The sequence below is a fragment of the Vanessa tameamea genome, chromosome 13 (genome assembly GCF_037043105.1).
Source record: "Vanessa tameamea isolate UH-Manoa-2023 chromosome 13, ilVanTame1 primary haplotype, whole genome shotgun sequence".
NCBI classification, from domain to species: Eukaryota; Metazoa; Arthropoda; class Insecta; order Lepidoptera; family Nymphalidae; genus Vanessa; species Vanessa tameamea.
This window is the reverse complement of record NC_087321.1, coordinates 7,523,611-7,541,873: the sequence shown is the minus strand read 5'-3', so window position 1 is coordinate 7,541,873 and position 18,263 is coordinate 7,523,611. Positions and strand designations below refer to the sequence as shown.

At 32.0% G+C, this 18,263-nt stretch overlaps 2 protein-coding genes across 6 annotated transcripts in view; both read left to right on the top strand.

Annotated features, from left to right (window-relative positions):
* LOC113403330 (uncharacterized) overlaps positions 1-5,942 on the top strand; it is a 53,004-nt gene extending 47,062 nt beyond the window's left edge. For all 5 annotated transcript variants that reach the window (XM_026643838.2, XM_026643836.2, XM_026643839.2 and 2 more), the window contains 2 exons: positions 3,976-4,217; positions 4,351-5,942. In XM_026643838.2, the coding sequence (XP_026499623.1) occupies positions 3,976-4,217; positions 4,351-4,689 (581 nt within the window). In that variant the 3' untranslated portion in view covers positions 4,690-5,942. The remainder of the gene's footprint in view (positions 1-3,975; positions 4,218-4,350) is intronic.
* A 4,157-nt stretch (positions 5,943-10,099) lies between these two features.
* Caly (calypso) lies at positions 10,100-18,123 on the top strand. The gene is made up of 8 exons (XM_026643834.2): positions 10,100-10,667; positions 10,736-10,883; positions 15,527-15,710; positions 16,060-16,211; positions 16,556-16,744; positions 16,994-17,064; positions 17,159-17,368; positions 17,634-18,123. Exons 1-8 carry the CDS (start codon positions 10,293-10,295, stop codon positions 17,826-17,828), a joined length of 1,524 nt encoding a protein of 507 aa, XP_026499619.1. The 5' UTR covers positions 10,100-10,292; the 3' UTR covers positions 17,829-18,123.
* Positions 18,124-18,263: the final 140 nt, after the last annotated feature.

The following is an 18,263-nucleotide window of genomic DNA, read 5'->3' as shown; positions in this document are numbered from 1 at the left end:
AAAGCTCTTCATAAGAGGAGGCGGAAGCCCGCATCCTGCTTAGGTCGTCACGCACGAAATAGAAATGAAATTCTTATAATGTGATCAATAGTAATATTAAAAGATACGAGCAAATAAACTTATTATTTTTTTTATGAAATGATATTTATTAAATTTGAAATTTGTTTAACAGATTGATTTATGTAATATTAACAGTAATAAACTGAGCCATCAGTAACGTATCGTGAATTCAATATATTTATTATTTATCCATCTAACTATATTTTACTATGAAATGATATTAATAATTTAAGCAGATGTCTGCAGAAGCTTCCGTATTATAATTATATATCTTGATCGTCAGACCACCTGGTGGGAATTATAACCACGTGATGTTCGGTACGCGTGACAGGTATTCGCTATGTAGGTAATGCTAAATAGAACTAATGATCTGACAATGAGTGTTAGTATCTAAAATAAATAATTACATAATTATATTACATAAAATAAATGTGCTATACAGAAACATTAATCTGTTCATTATCCACTGGTGGGTTTTTAAGCAGACGGTTTGGATTTGATTCCAACACGCCGCTTCAACGCACTCATATGACCGATTTTCATTTGATACTTGCAGGTACCTCCTTGTTTTCCTTCACAGCTGTGCTCGAGTTGTATAAGTTAAGATAAATTAAAATCAAGCACATGAAAATTCAGTTGTGTTTACTTGAGTTTGAACCCAAAATCTTAGGTTAAGATTCACTCGTTATAACAACCACAAGTCCATGGCTCTTGATGAATATATTATTAAGAGTTAGTGCTGCCAGCTTTGAAGTTAATATAGTTAGATACTCACTCATCAGTTAGTCTACCACTCACATCAATACATTGTATGTATTGTTCCGGTTTGTACGGGAGGGCGGACCACTGTAATAAAAGGTCCAAGCGGCTAATAATAAATAATCAATGGTTAGTAATGTCGAGCGTTACTCTCACCAACAAATATAATCAATTTCAATTTGTTGTCTTGTGTATAGTCATCACATGTCTTATTAATATTCAATGTAATATAGATGTCATGATCAATTGTCTACCATTATATGTGAATTTACTTTTGCTTAATATGAATTAGAACTGAAAATATTATGTTCGATTTTTTGTTTTCGATTATAAATAGAAACGTATCAGGAAAAGGACATCGATCAAATTGGCTTTTAGTGAATATCTGTTAAATTAAGAATTTGAATTTAGAAAAAAACATTGTAATGCATGCGTTGAAACAAATAAAATAGAGCATCATTTCGAATAAGTTACGGGTAACGTCTGAATAACAAAACTTTAAAATATGAATACGTTTATTAAATTAAATATGAATCTAATTATGATAATTTATCAAAAATTCAATGATGCAGTTTTTGTTTTCCTTAAATTATACTATATTACTATATATAATTATGTCTCTGTTTTAAAAAGCGATAAAATCAAAATGATGTACTGTATGAGCCTTATATGTATAAAAAACAAAACCCAACATTACAAACGATTGTCAATTTAATTAATTAGTTATATTATAATAAATAAATTAGAATTTAGAATTAACACAATTAAAATTATATAAAACATTTGACTGAATTTTTCTTCACCGGTTTCAGTTTCACTTATACAAACGCTGGTAAATGGCGCGAGTGACGTTGATAACATCGCATTACCTATGTCTCACCGTGGGAATATATGTAATAACTTAAAACAAATGAAATTAAATATTATGCCAGCGATAACACAGTAGTGACACGTTAACTGACGAACAACATAATTGCTCCTTCGTCTAATTTTTAACAAATACACAATACATTTTAATATCTAAATATACCCCTTATTATAATATATTTTCGCAAAACCTTTTGATTTGTTCATAAAACATAATACAAGTACATCACTTCAAATATAAATAACTGTGATTTAACGGGATCGACTTTAATCCAATTACCGAGGTATCGCATTAACTAGCCGATACTGGTCGAAGGGTGGAAGCCTTGACTACTTACGTGGGCGACTTACGCAGGTCACCTATCCATTGATATATGTAGGTACATATGAACATTATTTAAACAAATGTTCGGTAAGTATTAGGTAATGATTACAGTCGCCATTTAAATCGTTCCTATTTATTTATAAACAATGAGCATGATTCGTGTATTCAGCAGTAGATATTACTAATCGTCACGTCAACATGATGAATGAGATATCTTAGCCAGGCTACGTATCAAACGTATCGACTAATTTTATATCGCGATGCCACCCATGAATAATATAGATATTATATTCAACAACTTAATTATATTAAACCTGTTATTGTTGCTAAATAAGTGAAAGTGTATAAGTAGTACGAAATAGATAACATTTTCACGTTATCGAATAAGGCTATAATAAAAAACAGTAAAAAAAAAATAGCTTGCGAAAAATTAAATGTTTACTTAATTGTACAGACAAAAAACGAGAAAACAGCATGCATTCATTTTATTTTTTAATATATATTGAAATCTCGTCAGTCACAAGATTTCGTCAAAATAACAGATGATTCGTTTGAGACCAGCACATTCTTTAAAATATGTAAATTGATAAGATAACATCAGCGTTTCTTCATTGTTTGTTGAATTTTAAGGAAAGCATAGCATAGTTAAACATACTAAAATGAAAATTGCAGTTTGATCACAGCTTGAAATTTAGTATAAGATTAAATGGTTTGGCTGATCTACCCGGCTATGTTTGCGTACGAATTAAGAGGACGAAGAGCTATTTGTAAGTGTCGTTTTATGTTATCGTTATTTTATTCCGGTTTTTTTATGAATTATACAAAAAATCTCGAACTTTGTCTAAATTCAAATCAAAACGATTTTTTTATAAAAACATAACACTTTTTAATTTTTAATATACAGATTATCACTATATAATACATTAATTTATTTATAAGGTAATAAAACTCGTACTAATACTTTGCATATATTTTAATTTGAGACGTTGAGGCATTAATTGTCCGATTTCATTTATAATATCTTCCCATTGTTCTTTCGATTAAAATCTTAACAGTGACAATTATATTTATAGGAAAAGATTTATATAATCTTATGCCATTTGCATGTTTTACTAGTGCGTGACTAAGTCACAGCCACTCGATCGCACGTTTCAAACTTGACCCACATCTCCTGCGAATCTATTGTCTTCGCCTGACCTCGATCCATGATGTCAACCCAATGTCTTACTCGAAAATACTTGCATTTCCTTAAGCGTCCTTCCAAAAACAATACTACGGTATCCTCATTTTAATAGTCCTCGCCACAAGTTTCCCCCTCTTTATAAGTACTGTACAAAGTCCGGTCCTTTGTCTTTGTCTCGGTAGAAAGAAAGAACATGTTTATGTAAAATCTTTAAAAAATAACCTTTCATACAGATATATTTTGCGTTATGTATGTTTGTGGTTTGTATTTCTTAAAAATGTACAATTGTGAAGTATAGCTACTAGTCATTGTCAAACGAAAACAAACTTTCGTTTAAAAGGTATAATTTAATATCATTACAACAAAATTAGATACTGAACGCAAATAAAACTTTCCACACTTTCTTTTTGGACTCTGGCTTTTGAAAGGAAATCCCGTTACAACATGGCATTGCCCTAGTCTCCGCATGACAACGCTTTCCATGGCTTTTATGATGCTACTTGTGATAAATTGCTTAATGACTTTGAAATCTATTGAAGTTACCAACTTCAGAACATTAACTAACAATTATCACAATAGTAAATATATTTTTTTAATTACTTTAATTAATTAAAAAACAAACCTTTTCTTAAACATCATAAAATTCGAATCAAGTTTGGGGGTTATATATAGTAAGAACAGTATAAGTTGCTGTTTAAGGCGAACATATTTATTTTTAAATTATACAAAGCGATATTTTAGCAAAACATACTAACATGATACATTGTATCTCTTGTTACAGGCATGTCTTTAGACGAGGGTAGACAGTCGCAGCGGCCATACCGTTATGGCATGGTTCTGCTATGCGCAGGCGCTCTTATAAACTGGCTAGGGCTTGCCGAGGACTACGCAGAACCAGTCCGCTACGTGGGTGTGGCTTGCATCGTCGCCGGCGCGCTGCTCATCTGTGCAGCTATGTGCTGCTGGCTGCAATCGCCTGCCAGACAGCCACAGAATGACCGCGCATCGCCAGACACCCACCAAGTGAGTTTCACCAGAAATTCGTATACTATATTGACATTTTATATATATTTAATATATATCAAATTTCAACTCAGAAATAGATAGAAATTAAATATATACGTTATATTTTAATGTCCTCACTATTTAATTGCAGATTGACGATCCTATCCACGTTATTTCAATGCCAGACGAGGAGACGATGCAGCAAAAACCTCCAGACTATGACACCGTTGCTGGAGCACCACCAACGTACGACGATGCTATCAAGTTGAACCCGGCGCGACTGTTGCCTGCGACCAGCAGCGCCCGAAGCTTTGCCGAGACCCCGCAAACTCCCAATTCCGACGTTACGATCATTCCGGGTCAACTGGACGAAGCGCACGGACCAGCCACGCCTCCCTCGGCCGTGGTGCCCGTCCACATGCCGCACGTGCAGACGCAGGTCCCCAAGACCCCTCCGCCGCCGTACAGGCCCCCGCAGGCGATCAGATGAAAGGTTGTCAGGAAAGCTGTGTTACTTTAAATCGACTGCTGTTTCATGTGATGTGACCTGTAAATATGTTAAACATGCATTGTGAGCGGTTGATCACTTTCGTGGAACTCCACGGACATCTTATTGAAATGTTACGGTATTATTTAATTATATCATACATATCCACACATGGAACGATTTTTTTGAATTTAGTAGGATGTCGAGCGTAGGAACGATGCGTAGGTACTTATGTGATATTAAAACGTAAATATTAATTAGTTACTTAATTAACCTACCTGCTGTATATATTTATTATAAAAATATTAGTTTGTTGAAATGTAAGAAAAAATGTACCTAAATAACAAAAATCTCTTCCAAATGGCATGAAATCGTACTACTCAGTATGAAATGGAACCATCAAACCGAAAAATAAAAACGTTTGTAGGAAATTAAAGCAGTGCTAGAGCTGTGCCATTAATAATGTTATTAATTTAGTTACTTCCTATGTATAATCTTTAAAATATTTGGTACAGTATTATGTGATATTGACCAGGGCATGACCTATTGCCACTATTATAAGAATTGCACTTCTCTTGCTCAATCGATTGAAGTCGTATCATTACATTAGACTGCTTGATGTAACAAAACAAGGAAAGATTGACGAACTATAAATATACTAACGAGATACGCTAAGGCAACTGAGCATTTAACAACAATAAAACTAATTTATAACAAGGTTGATTCCTTTAGCGTTTTTGCAAATTTTCATAGAAAAAAATATATATACATATGTATTGGCACGATAATCAGCCTGTAATATATCGTTGATACTGTGTAGCTAGTGACTTGTGATAATTCATTATTAGTTTATAATATTGATGGCGGGAAAAGCGAACGCATTGATTGCGTTTTTTGTACTTTAGATGTTATTGCATTTGTCAAACTATCATTCACACAATTCCTGTTGTCAATAATCTTACGATTAGATTAATGTTGAAATACAAATCGGTTTGTTTCTATTCTAGTCTTAAATTAACGACTACAATAAATAAACTCTTTGTTAATCACCAGGCAAAATAATTTGTATTTGTACAAGTTCTTATTGCACAACTTGAAGGTGATTTGTCAATATTAATTTTAAAGTATTTAGTTATTATTTTGTTATTTTAAATAATTCTTTTTTGAGAGTAAAATTGTATTCGTAAAACCGTTCAACTCAAGATCATTATTTTGTCATATTCATGTAATTATTGTGATCTTTTTTACGGCAGCTTCTCTTCTTCTTTCTTATCTTTAATACATGAACCATCCCGACCATATAAATTCTTGCCATTTACTACAGATGTAAACAATTACTATGCAACTGCAGTTGGTTTTGAGTGAACCGAGTTAGAAAACTAAACTTAGTCGCATCAATGCCTCATGTTCTAAGCTAAAAAATAACTTAGAAACTGTGAAATTAATTTGTTCAATAAAACGTGGCTAGTTTTTAGTCCTCATTTGGCCTAATGTTAAAACATGAATTAAATATAAACATCGACTGTCAACTAATCCTTTAATAGAGCTTGCAATAAATTGGGACCAATACTTAACATTATTGTAATATTATATAACACCCTAATAATAATTACTTTTCTGTTTTAAGATTTACAATGCTGAAGTTGTGCATTTATTATTTGTACATTTTACAAAGTTACAAAATTTGAGTGTACATACAAAATAAATGTTGTTGCGAAAAAATAATAGTTTTCTTTTTGACTTTTACCCTTTTTTTAAATAAAGCGGTTTCCAATAGCAGTATTATAAAATAACGATTATTTTTTTATTTATCATAGTAGTCTTGTTTTTTTTTTATGAATACTAAAGCTATTACTTTTTTAATACTATACAGAAACCGGTATGTGTTGATATTAAATTGACCTTCGTTTGACTCATACACGCTTTAAATAACTTTAAATAATAGGATTCTTCTAACTGGCTTATCTTGCTATTACAGCAATTACGCACATGACAGGTTTCCTAGCACAATTTAATACTCGTGAAACTGGAAGAAATAATTAAGTGTGAAAGACCCCCCTATAATGACGTCGTACCTACTTAATCAACTTGATGTAAATATTACCACTTATTATCTACAGTCTAACTGTAACAGCCTATTGTTCTCAATATTTAATTACTTTTTAATATCTTCGTTTATTTATTATTCTAATTTTCAAATTAAAATTATACGTATAGCCTTCCACATATTTTGATAATTATGCCTTCACTTAATTTTAATCGTCGCACAAAAATTGCTTACTGAAGATCTCAAGACAATTCGTTTCAAATATCGTTAGACTTGTAATAGTTTTTCGAGATAGTTGTAAGATATACAACTTTACAAAATAAGAATGAATTGACACTATTATTGAAAATATTTACCAAGACCGAAAACTATTGAATCTATCAATCAATTCAATAGTTTTGAATCCCTTTTCGGGTTTTTGTATCCTAAAAGCTGAATGAAGTTTTGTGAATGCAATATAGGTAGATAGTGAAGCGTATATATATTATAATAATATATATAGTGAAGTCTATCTAAAGAGAAAACAGTTCTATTTGTAATAAATGTTATATTATTCTAATAAGTAAATAATATTAAATATCACTATTTCGATGGCCATAATCTAGCTCAATTTTCCAAGACTAGTCTGCGCTACTTTGGTATATAATAAATAAATCATGTTAAAATTTAATTATATGATCTTTTTTTATTTTTTAAGTTTAAACGAATATTCTTGTAGTAAGTAATGGTACAAGGAGATTCAGAAACAAATAAATTGTTTAGGTGAATTGATATGTGAATAGGTTAAGGCGTAATTCAATACAATCAACGTCGATAATTTATTCTTGTGACATCTTAGTTTTAGTCAAGCTCTAATAATATACACATGTTGTTCTTCTAACTCCGCAATAACCTCTTTGGGAGACTATAATTTATATTATAATTATTTACGTCGAAAAAGAACGACAACTACTGTAGAAAAATTCACTTGTTGAGCAGTGCCTTCACCTTTATGTTCAAATTCAAAAAAAACTTTATTATAGTACTTTATAGAATACTACATACGGGGTCGGATCTACCATATGGCTTTTCGGGCTTCAGCTCAGGGCCCCGTGGATTCAAGGGGGCACCAGCTAAGTCATGTCAACACAGGAAAACATAATGGAAACACAAAACATTAAATAAATGGTGCGAAAAGGCGGTCTTATCGCTTATAGCGATCTCTCCAGACAACCTTTGGTGATAGAAGCTAAAAACGAAAACAGGTAAATGCAGAAATAGATAGAGAGAGGAGATAAAAACTGCAATATAAAAATATTTATACTAAAGTATAATAATAAATTACAAAGATCGTATGGTTTGCAGCCCTGCGAGTCCTGCAATTAATCAAACCCATTTAATTAAATTAATTCAAGTCTACGTTCAGATATGTCTTAGGTGGGCCCCTGAGTAGTGTGAGCCCAGGGCTCCCTAAACTTACGGCCCGGCCCCGACTATATAGAATTCTACGACCGTTTTGGAAAGAAACGTCTCAGACAGGCCTTAGAAGTACCGGCCGAAAAAAACTCAGCGGGTATTTTTTTACTTCTTTGGCTGTTTCCTTTAGTTCTCAGTGGTCCAATGCTCTGTGAGGTAAGTAGTGAATTTAAGTAAACCAATTTAAGTTTTCGTAAGCAATGTTAATCGATCCTTAATAAACTTACTATTCCATTATCGTTAAGTTATTATAGCCTTAAGCCTGATTCTATTAACACAGTTGCGAACAGTATGTATCAACTTAATTGTATGAGGGAAGACATATTAATGGTCACGTAATTACCTTCGCTCTAATGTGTTGCATTTTTTATAAAAGATTGCTAATAGCTTATTATGATAAAGAACGAGCAGAAAACTGTTATATTCTGAGATATTCTGGTGAATGATGTCAAGGTTACAAATAATCATAGATACAAATACTTAATTAGTAGATGTGTTAACAAAGTCGGCTAGGTCGTATAAGCCGAGTCTGATTGTATAATGATTTGTAGCATAACATATTTATTAAAATTAAAAATATTCGATATAAATAACTCTCCCATAAGTACCTACTTCTTTGCAGATGTGGAATACATTAGCAAAGACAAAACAAACACTCACAAATATATTATGTACGTACATCACATCTCGTAGATATTATAGCCCACTAGTACGTGCATAAACATAATCTGTATACGTGCATAAAAATTTTTTTTTTTTTGTTTTTCAGGCATATTTGAGGGAAAAAAATAAAAAAAGTATTGAAATAATATCGTTTTCGGTCTCGCATTTTTAAATTTGACCGATAATTATTGTTTAAATATTGAAAAAGATCCAGTGTTTAAACGTTTTTATAAATTAGAAGAAAAAAATAGATTTTAATTGATACTTTTTTTTAATAAATTTCTGAAGTTGCAATTTTGACTTATTTTGAAAAAATCTAAAAAACGTGATAACTCCAAAAATGGTTCATTTTTGCATCATGCATATGGGGATTAAAATTATCGCAAATAATCATCCATATCACCTCCTAACGGGAATACGTCGAATTACCAATAACCCTAGATATTCTGCTGAAGTATTGACACTTCCGCATTCCACCTTCAAATATAAAAAAATATCTTTAGGTAGACCCTACACATTACTTCAAATGATCTATTACCTCATACTCATCGAATTATTTGCTCACTATACATAAACAATGTTAAAAGTTACAACTTAATGCAATTCGTTGAAAGTATTCACCAAAATAAATGTTACAATGTGTACTATTTAGTAAATGATCTCATACTGTAACATAATTGATTTTCTTAGTGTGGTGCAGGAGTTAATTAAAATACATAATTACTTGAACTTGGAAACTAATTTGTGTATATCTTTGGCAATAATGAAGAAGTGTGTGATTATTTACTATTGTATTATTATCGCTATATAGTTATTGTTTCACTACTATTTATGAATTAGCACTCAACTCACAAACTACTGCTGTAGACTATGAAATATACTTTACTTCTGTGACTATTGTTTTTTAGTATAATTCAATTTAAAGAATTATATTAAAACAATAGATATGACTCACCTTTAAAAGAAATGTATTATACTACAGGCTTAAATTAGTACAGTTAATAGCTTTGCTACATTTTTTATGGATGATTAATTGACTTAAATTACAGTGTGTTTGCCTTTCCACCTATCAAATTCATAAAATCGGATGATTATAATTAAAATAAATAATGTCTAGAAATCAGATTAATTGAATAAAGATTATACCCTTGCTTCGAAAAGAAAAATAATGAAAAAAAGTAAATTGTCAGTACAAAGTAAGGTAGTAGTCACTAAACCACTTGTCATTGTCAAATCAACTGTCACTTACGAGAGTACAATGCTTACAATTTACAAAAACTAAATAATAAATATAATCAAATTGGTTGCGTGCTAGTGCTTTAGGTGCATACTTTAAAAGATTAAGACAAAGTTTTTTATGTAGTACATTAACTTTTGCAAGAATGCTTTGATGTAAACATTATTAAAAATTAATATATCTTACTTTTAAAAAATTACCTATATGAAAAAAATGCCGGTTGAATTAAATAGTCTAACAGAGGGATGGTTAGAATTAGAAAGTGATCCCGGATTGTTCACATTACTATTAGAAGATTTTGGTGTTAAAGGAGTCCAAGTAGAAGAAATTTATGACTTACACAAACCATTTGAAAGCCCTGTTTATGGTTTTATTTTTTTATTTCGTTGGATTGAAGAACGACGATCGCGTCGTAAATTTGTAGAGCAGACTGAAAGTTTTGTGCGAGATGAGGAAACAATTAATAATATTTTTTTTGCACAGCAAATGGTTCCAAATAGTTGTGCTACACATGCCTTGCTTTCAATTTTATTGAATTGTCCCAACCTTCACTTAGGAGAAACACTGAGTAGGCTGAAGGTATAAAGGATTCTAAAACAAATATTGTAAAAGAGTTTGCATTTTATACATTTATATAACCATTTCAGCATCACACACTTGGTATGAACCCAGAAAACAAAGGCTGGGCAATAGGAAACACTCCTGAACTTGCTTGTGCACACAATTCACATGCTATTCCACAAGCTCGTAAAAAGACTGATAAAAATGCAGTAGTCCCAACTGGTCGCTTCACAGGTACTTTATATGGTTATGTATATTGATTAATTATTTTGTTGCATAATATCTAATGTTCACTTTGTATGATTTATAATTATAACTATAAAAGTGGCTGTACATCGACATAAATAGTATATATAAGAAATATATATAATTTTATTAACAAAGTTTTTGTAAACTTTTTGAGTTACAACATATAACAAACAAGACATTAGATATTGCTGCTAGCTTGTAATATTGCCAATCCTATGGCCCCTGTTTTAAGTCCCAGGATGGATCCAGGAATAGTTGTTCAGTGTTCTGTCAAGATATTCTTAACTAGCTGTGCCCGCGACTTCGTTCGCGTAGTTGTCGGAAACACTATCATGATTCAAACGATTTTGATTGCTCACGTTGGTTTTTGTTATTATAATCGTCAATAAGATTTAATAATATGTTTTACAGTACTTCAGCGTAGATTATATTTTTAGTTTTATTTTCTTGTGGTAGAAGAACATACTGATTTTGCCCGCAACCCGATCTTGACAACGCGACATATAGTTGGCCGTGTGAAAAGCAGTCTTGACGTAAATCGATTCCTACGTGTTTAAATGTTTGGCCCTGTGATTTATTAATGGTTACGGCAAAAGATAACTTAATGGGAAATTGAATTCTTTTAAAATTAAAAGGTAAATCATTTGGAATCATTGGGATGCGAGGTATAAGCACTGTTTGACCAACTGCCGGACCATTCAAAACTGTTGCAACGATCACGTTATTGCGAAGGAATTTTACTTGAAGGCGGGTCCCGTTACATAAATTTGGTGGTTTAAGATTTCTGAGTAAAATTATCGCAGCACCTATTTTTAACTTCAGGGAATGTGGTGGAAGGCCGCTCGGGTTTAAAGAATTGAGAAACTCTTGTGGGTAATGGACAGCATCTTCTTGATCCATTACATTATCAATAGATGTGTAGGTAGTTATATCGCCTGGAAGTTTGATTAAAATTAGGTCGTTAATTTCGTCAACGCTACTATTTCTCGCCGCCAATATTGCCCTTTGACACATCCATTGGTAATCTTTATTTTCTATTTCGACGATATTAGGGTAAACTTTTGATATTAAATCCTCTATGCTAGTCACTTTTTCTCCTAAATCGCGATCAATTTCAATTTTATTTTCAGAATGAGGTACTTTTCCATCTCCTATTAAATGTAACTTTGAAGGAAAATTTGTACTTCCTCCCACCAAATGTGCTCTCATATTCGTAGATAGTTTTAAGGTATGGACAAATTTCCATAACGGTGAACTTTTAAGGCAAGACCTTACAATGTCTGCTCTAGTTCCTCTTAAAATTACCGGTAAAGTTTGTCGAAAATCCCCAGAAAACATAACGGTAATCCCACCCATAATTTTATCACAACTTCTAATATCTCTGAGAGTTCTATCTAGAGCCTCTATATGAGCTCTATGGATCATGGTACATTCGTCCCAGATAATTAAAGAAACGTCTTGTAAAACTTTACCCAGAGGGCCATTTTTGCGAATAGAGCAGACGCTATCTTTTTGTAAAGAAACAGTTAGAGGCAGTTTAAAAGTGGAATGAGCTGTGCGTCCACCTGTTAATAAAGTTGCCGCAATTCCTGACGACGCAACTGCCAAGGCTATTTTTCCCTGAGACCTTACTTTTGCTAATATGAAATTAGTAATAAAAGTCTTTCCAGTTCCACCTGGAGCATCCAAAAAAAATATTTTTCCTTCGTTAAAACGAATACTGCACATAACACGATTGTACGCCGTCACCTGGTCATTAACTAATTTTGGTTCATTTTCAGTAATATACTCATTTAATTCATTTACATCATACGGCTTCCGTAGTGCTACTTCTAAAGGATCTAAATTATTATGTGAATAATTCCTTTTTGATGCAGGAAGCCCAAAATCAGTCAATGATTTATCTGAAATTTCATGAATTTTATCTTCAATTAAGATAAGTCTATCATTGTATACGTTATCAGTATAGGCTAATGTTATATCCTGATTTTCATTACGCATTCTGTTTAATATATCTTCACATAAATCATTGCGAAATTTATTCCACAACTATAAGGGGTAAGATGGCTGGCAAAATATAAGGATGATTTGATTCCCGTTGTCGATTCACCGAAGTTCGGAAATTTTGTAAGGCTAACCTCTGTGAACGTTCAACGCTCGATTCCCTAGCACGATGTTGTTCACTGACCGTTCTTTGATTAGCTAACCTCTGCGTATTGTCTTCAGCTGTTTCATTGCTACGCAAGAGCCGCAGACGCTTTGCATTAGCAGTCTGCCGAGAAAGGTTAGTTCTTTTTCTAGGCATTATAGTGACGAAAAAGATAAAAAAAATGTAGGTATTAAATTTAAACCAAAACGTATCTTGTAATCAATAAAAACAAACATATGGTAAATAATTAAGTACCCGATAATATAATGAAATCTGTATTGAAAAAAAAAAGTATTATAAAGGTTATTTAATTATTTCGATATTTTATCGTAATAAAAAAACCATATATGTTTTAATAAACAAAAACCTAACCAAATCAGAATAATTATGCAGATGACAACCACTTCTAATAAACAAAAATTTTGACAAAAAAAAAACCGACTTCAAAAGAGAAAAAAAATAATATGCTCTAAAAAGTAAAAAATAATTGCTTATTATTCTACAACTTAATAATCAAGTAACTTATTCTACTTACCAATATGTAGGTACGTTCTGTGTTTCCACGCAGGGAGATAAGTATGTACCTACCCACTTTAAATCTAACTTAACACAAACCTATGAATAACAAACAATGATCACAATATTTTTTAGATTTAAACTATGTAAAATGAAATTAAAAATATTTAGACTATTTAAAAGTCAGCAAAGTTATTACGATAATATATTATAGTTAAAATTATTGTCCTTTATAATAAAAAAAGAATCATTAAAATTGGTTGGCACAATTTTGAGTTATTCACCTATTTATCGCGCACATACATAATGCACATTTAAGACTTATATCGTTTTCATAAGGATACCATCATCGTAACAGGATAAAATTAAAATGGGGCCCCACGGGAAGCACTACCTTTCAAACAAAAAAAAATTATCAAAATCCAGTGAAAAGTTATGAGGTAACAGACATATAAAAAAAAATACAGACGAATTGATAACCTCCTCCTTTTTGAAGTCGGTTGAAAACAAACAATATTAACTTAAACGTAATAAGATAAACAAACCGAACAATAAGAAGTTTAGATTGTTTCTCCTTTGGTGTTATTATTTCATAAGGTGATTATAGTACAACCGTGTTGAATATGCTTGAACGTAATAGAAATTACTTGAAATATTGAACTACTAATTTATTTGTGTAGTCATTTTAAACGATATTCACCTATTTGCTTATTTGCATAATTTATTTTCTCAGTGATGATTAATCTGCATCGGTGAAAGTATCGCTCGCCATTTTGAACTTTTGTACGTGTGTAATTTAATTTTTATACCTTATTTATACCGTGAAACGTTTGAATTGTTTACTTGCAAAGTACGAAGGACTGTTCATTGAAATTTTATCTTATATCGTAAGTTAAAACTACAGCAGATTATGATTTAAATGTAATCGATTTTAAACGATAAAAAATAATGAGCAAATAAGCTGATAACAAAACCTAATTTTGATAAATAATTTAACTATTAAGAATGTTAATTTTTTTAAGTCGTTATGTGCATTGCTACTTCGCAGAACTACACCCGCGGGTGAGAGTGGCGAGCGCGGCGGCGGGGCTGACCCGCCTCCCCCTCATCCGCCGCCGCGCCCCGCCTGCTAGCACACTCTTAACAAATAGACATATAGTGTCACGGACTTTTTTTTTATTATTAAAAGAGGAATATATCTTTTATACACATTTTTTGAGTAACTTAAAACGTTTATGCTGCGCACGCATCGAAAGTCCATAAATGTGAATAATTTTCCCCGTTTTTGCAACATTTCTCACTGTCGCTGCGCTCCTATTGGTCGCAGCGTAATGTTATATAGCCTAAAGCCTTCCTCTATAAATGGACTATTCAACAAAAAAAGTTTTTTTCAAATCGGACCAGTAGTTCCTGAGATTAGCGCGTTTAAACAAACAAACAAACAAACTCTTCCGCTTTATATATTAGTATAGAAAAAGAGGAATATATCTTTTATACACATTTTTTGAGTAACTTAAAACGTTTATGCTGCGCACGCATCGAAAGTCCATAAATGTGAATAATTTTCCCCGTTTTTGCAACATTTCTCACTGTCGCTGCGCTCCTATTGGTCGCAGCGTAATGTTATATAGCCTAAAGCCTTCCTCTATAAATGGACTATTCAACAAAAAAAGTTTTTTTCAAATCGGACCAGTAGTTCCTGAGATTAGCGCGTTTAAACAAACAAACAAACAAACTCTTCCGCTTTATATATTAGTATAGATAGCACAGAGAAAGGAAATTACTTGTGTTACACTCAAATCTCAGAAAGCATGTAAAGCCATTGTTCATCTGCTTGCACACACTTGGGCAAAATAATATATCTCTTACACATATGTCTTTTCCTTGAAATTGATCCCCAAAAACGAAATTTGGTCAGAAGAAGTTAGAATTAAAACTTGACCAATATTATGTTTTTTTATAGGAGAAGCTTACCATTTTGTAAGCTTTGTCCCAATAAATGGTCATTTATTTGAATTGGATGGCCTAAAGCCCTATCCTACGGACCATGGACCCTGGGCTATAGATGAGGATTGGACTGATAAGTTTAAGAGGGTTATGGCTGAGAGACTTGGACGAGATGCCGGAGAGCAAGTGCACGATATAAGGTATATTATTTGTCTTATTGTAACCAGTGGTAGATATATTAACAGGCTGATTAGACTTAAGCCTAGGGCTGCACACTTGAGGAGTAGTAAATTTAGGAACAATTTAGACAATTTTTTTTAAAGAAATAATTTTATATATTTAGTAAATGGGCAGCCTGCACATAAAACTCTGTAAATTAAACAAGTTTGAACACTTCTGTGATTTACAGAATTATCACATATATTTTTAATGTTAATGGTTCAGGATCATCATCATTGTCATAAAAATGTATTTAATTTAAGTATTATAATAAATTGAATAGTACCAATTGGTACAAAATTTTGCTAAGAAATTAAACTTATATTTCAGGTTCAATCTTATGGCAGTGGTACCTGACAGAAGAATAGCACTAACACAAAGATTAAGTTTATTGGAAATCAACCAAAAGAGAGTAAAGGAAGCCATCTCCAAAATAGGAAAACATTTACGATATCTTCTAAATAAAAACCGAGAATTCAGTGGTAGATAAATAAAATATTGTCATAAATATGTAATTATTAAAGTCATCAAAATCAATAATTCATTCTACAGAATCGTCAGTTATTATATGTTAAACAAATATTATAATTACAAACAATTTTAATTTTAAAATTAACTCAAAAATCAGTAATAGGTGATATCAATTACATTGTTGTACATTTTTAATACATAAAATGTAGCTCATCTAAAACTTCTATATATTTAACTATATTTATGCAAGAATGTAATAATTGTCACATTTAAACAACCCTAATTATTTATTGTTCATTAATGATTTGCCTATAAAAAAATTAAAACATATTGCATGCATATTTTTAATTTGCAGATGAGGGTATGTCACAGAGCAATAATGTCGATCCTGTAATCGAAAGTTCTATTCATATATGCGAAGATGCAATTCTCAATGCTCTAGATGCCTCTGAAGTATCATCGCTTGATTTGGATTTTACTCAATCCATAACAATTGAAATTGGTTCAACCGAAAGAGCACAATTTGATAGCTGTCTCAGATTGGGTAAGTTTATTAATTTAACAAAGTAAACAAATATTTTTGTGAGAAAAATTTTACTTAGATATTGTTGTAAGGCAATATTGCCAATTTTGTCATGCCACATATCCTTTTTTGTTTTAATTCCAACAAAAATACTTTCATTTTTATAATGTTTTACATTTATTTCAAAAATATAATATGTATATTTAGATAAGTTATGGTTTATTGTTAATGCATATAGTAAGCTTTATACATTGTACTTTTTATTTGCAGCTGATCCTATTGAACCTACATCGGTAGTTAAATTTGTTACTATAAATGGAGAAAATCAGATTCTTTCTGATGTAAGTCCTATTATTATATGCTAAAAATACTATTTTATTATTAATATTGGTGCGGTTTTACTATTTTAGTACAAATAAACATGTTTTACTTTAGATCTACCCAACTTCCACTACTGCTCTAGTCAAAAGCAGCAATATGCCCATTGTATTATGTTCCGAAGTGGTACCTGAGCAGCCACATAGAATGAGAAAATTATTATTTACACATTCGGAGCTGAACTCACTCATGAGTAGTATAATAGCTCAGGTGGAGTCATGTCAACAGGCTCTAAATGATGAAAACGACAAAAGGGATATGTATAAGGTAAGTCTATGGAATTTGCTTATGGAAAACTGACTTTTATTTTTTGAATAATAAACTATACACATAATACTCATTGAATTGTAGATTTTACTGCTATGTGACATATTATACTTACATGAGTTTTATATTTACATAATTTAAGGCAACCGTGGAACCATAATAATAAAAAAAACTTTTTAATAAAATAGTTTTAAAACAAGACACACTTCGTTGAACTCAGTTATTATGATCGCATTATTTATCAAAAATACAATTTGGTAACCAGGTAGACGATTGTCGTCGCACGCACAACTATGACGAGTTTATCTGCACGTTCCTGTCGATGCTGGCGGAGCGCGGCGTGCTGGCGGAGCTGGTGGCGGCGCAGCTGGAGCGCGGCCGGAGTTCGCGCGCGCGCCGCCGCCGGCCGCGGCCGCGACCCCGCGCGCGCCCGCGCCCTCGCCCGAGGGCGCGGAAATAATCTTTATTTTAAGGATCCGTGCCTTCGAGTTAAAAAAATCCTTATGGTGAGATTTCGGTGACTGCCGGTTTGTCTGTATATTTGCTCAGAAATATTGAGTTTGGTTGAAGTATATGCAGTAAGTTCTATTTTCAAATGAGAAAGCTACAGTACAGACTCAGTCACTCAATCACACAAATTTTGCCATGATTCCGTGTGAAGAACTAAACTTGAGAAAAGTTTGTCTTATTTATTGCTTTAAGATGTGAAAAATGTTTTACCTTGTGGGGTATTCTTTTTTTTTAATATACATATATTTTTATAACAATCCTGTTTTTAATTTATGATCAATTTTCTTAATAACATCGTTAGATTCGTACCCATACAAAATCATCACTATATGAATCAATGTGTTAAAATTTTAAAAATAAATAGGTATTAATTAAAGGTTAAATA

Coding starts and splice junctions, on each gene's coding strand:
- Caly (XM_026643834.2), top strand. CDS start 10,293: ATGAAAAAAATGCCGGTTGAATTAAATAGTCTAACAGAGGGATGGTTA. Junction 10,884..15,526: donor CCCAACTGGTCGCTTCACAG/GTACTTTATATG, acceptor GTTTTTTTATAG/GAGAAGCTTACCATTTTGTA. Junction 16,212..16,555: donor TAAAAACCGAGAATTCAGTG/GTAGATAAATAA, acceptor TTTAATTTGCAG/ATGAGGGTATGTCACAGAGC.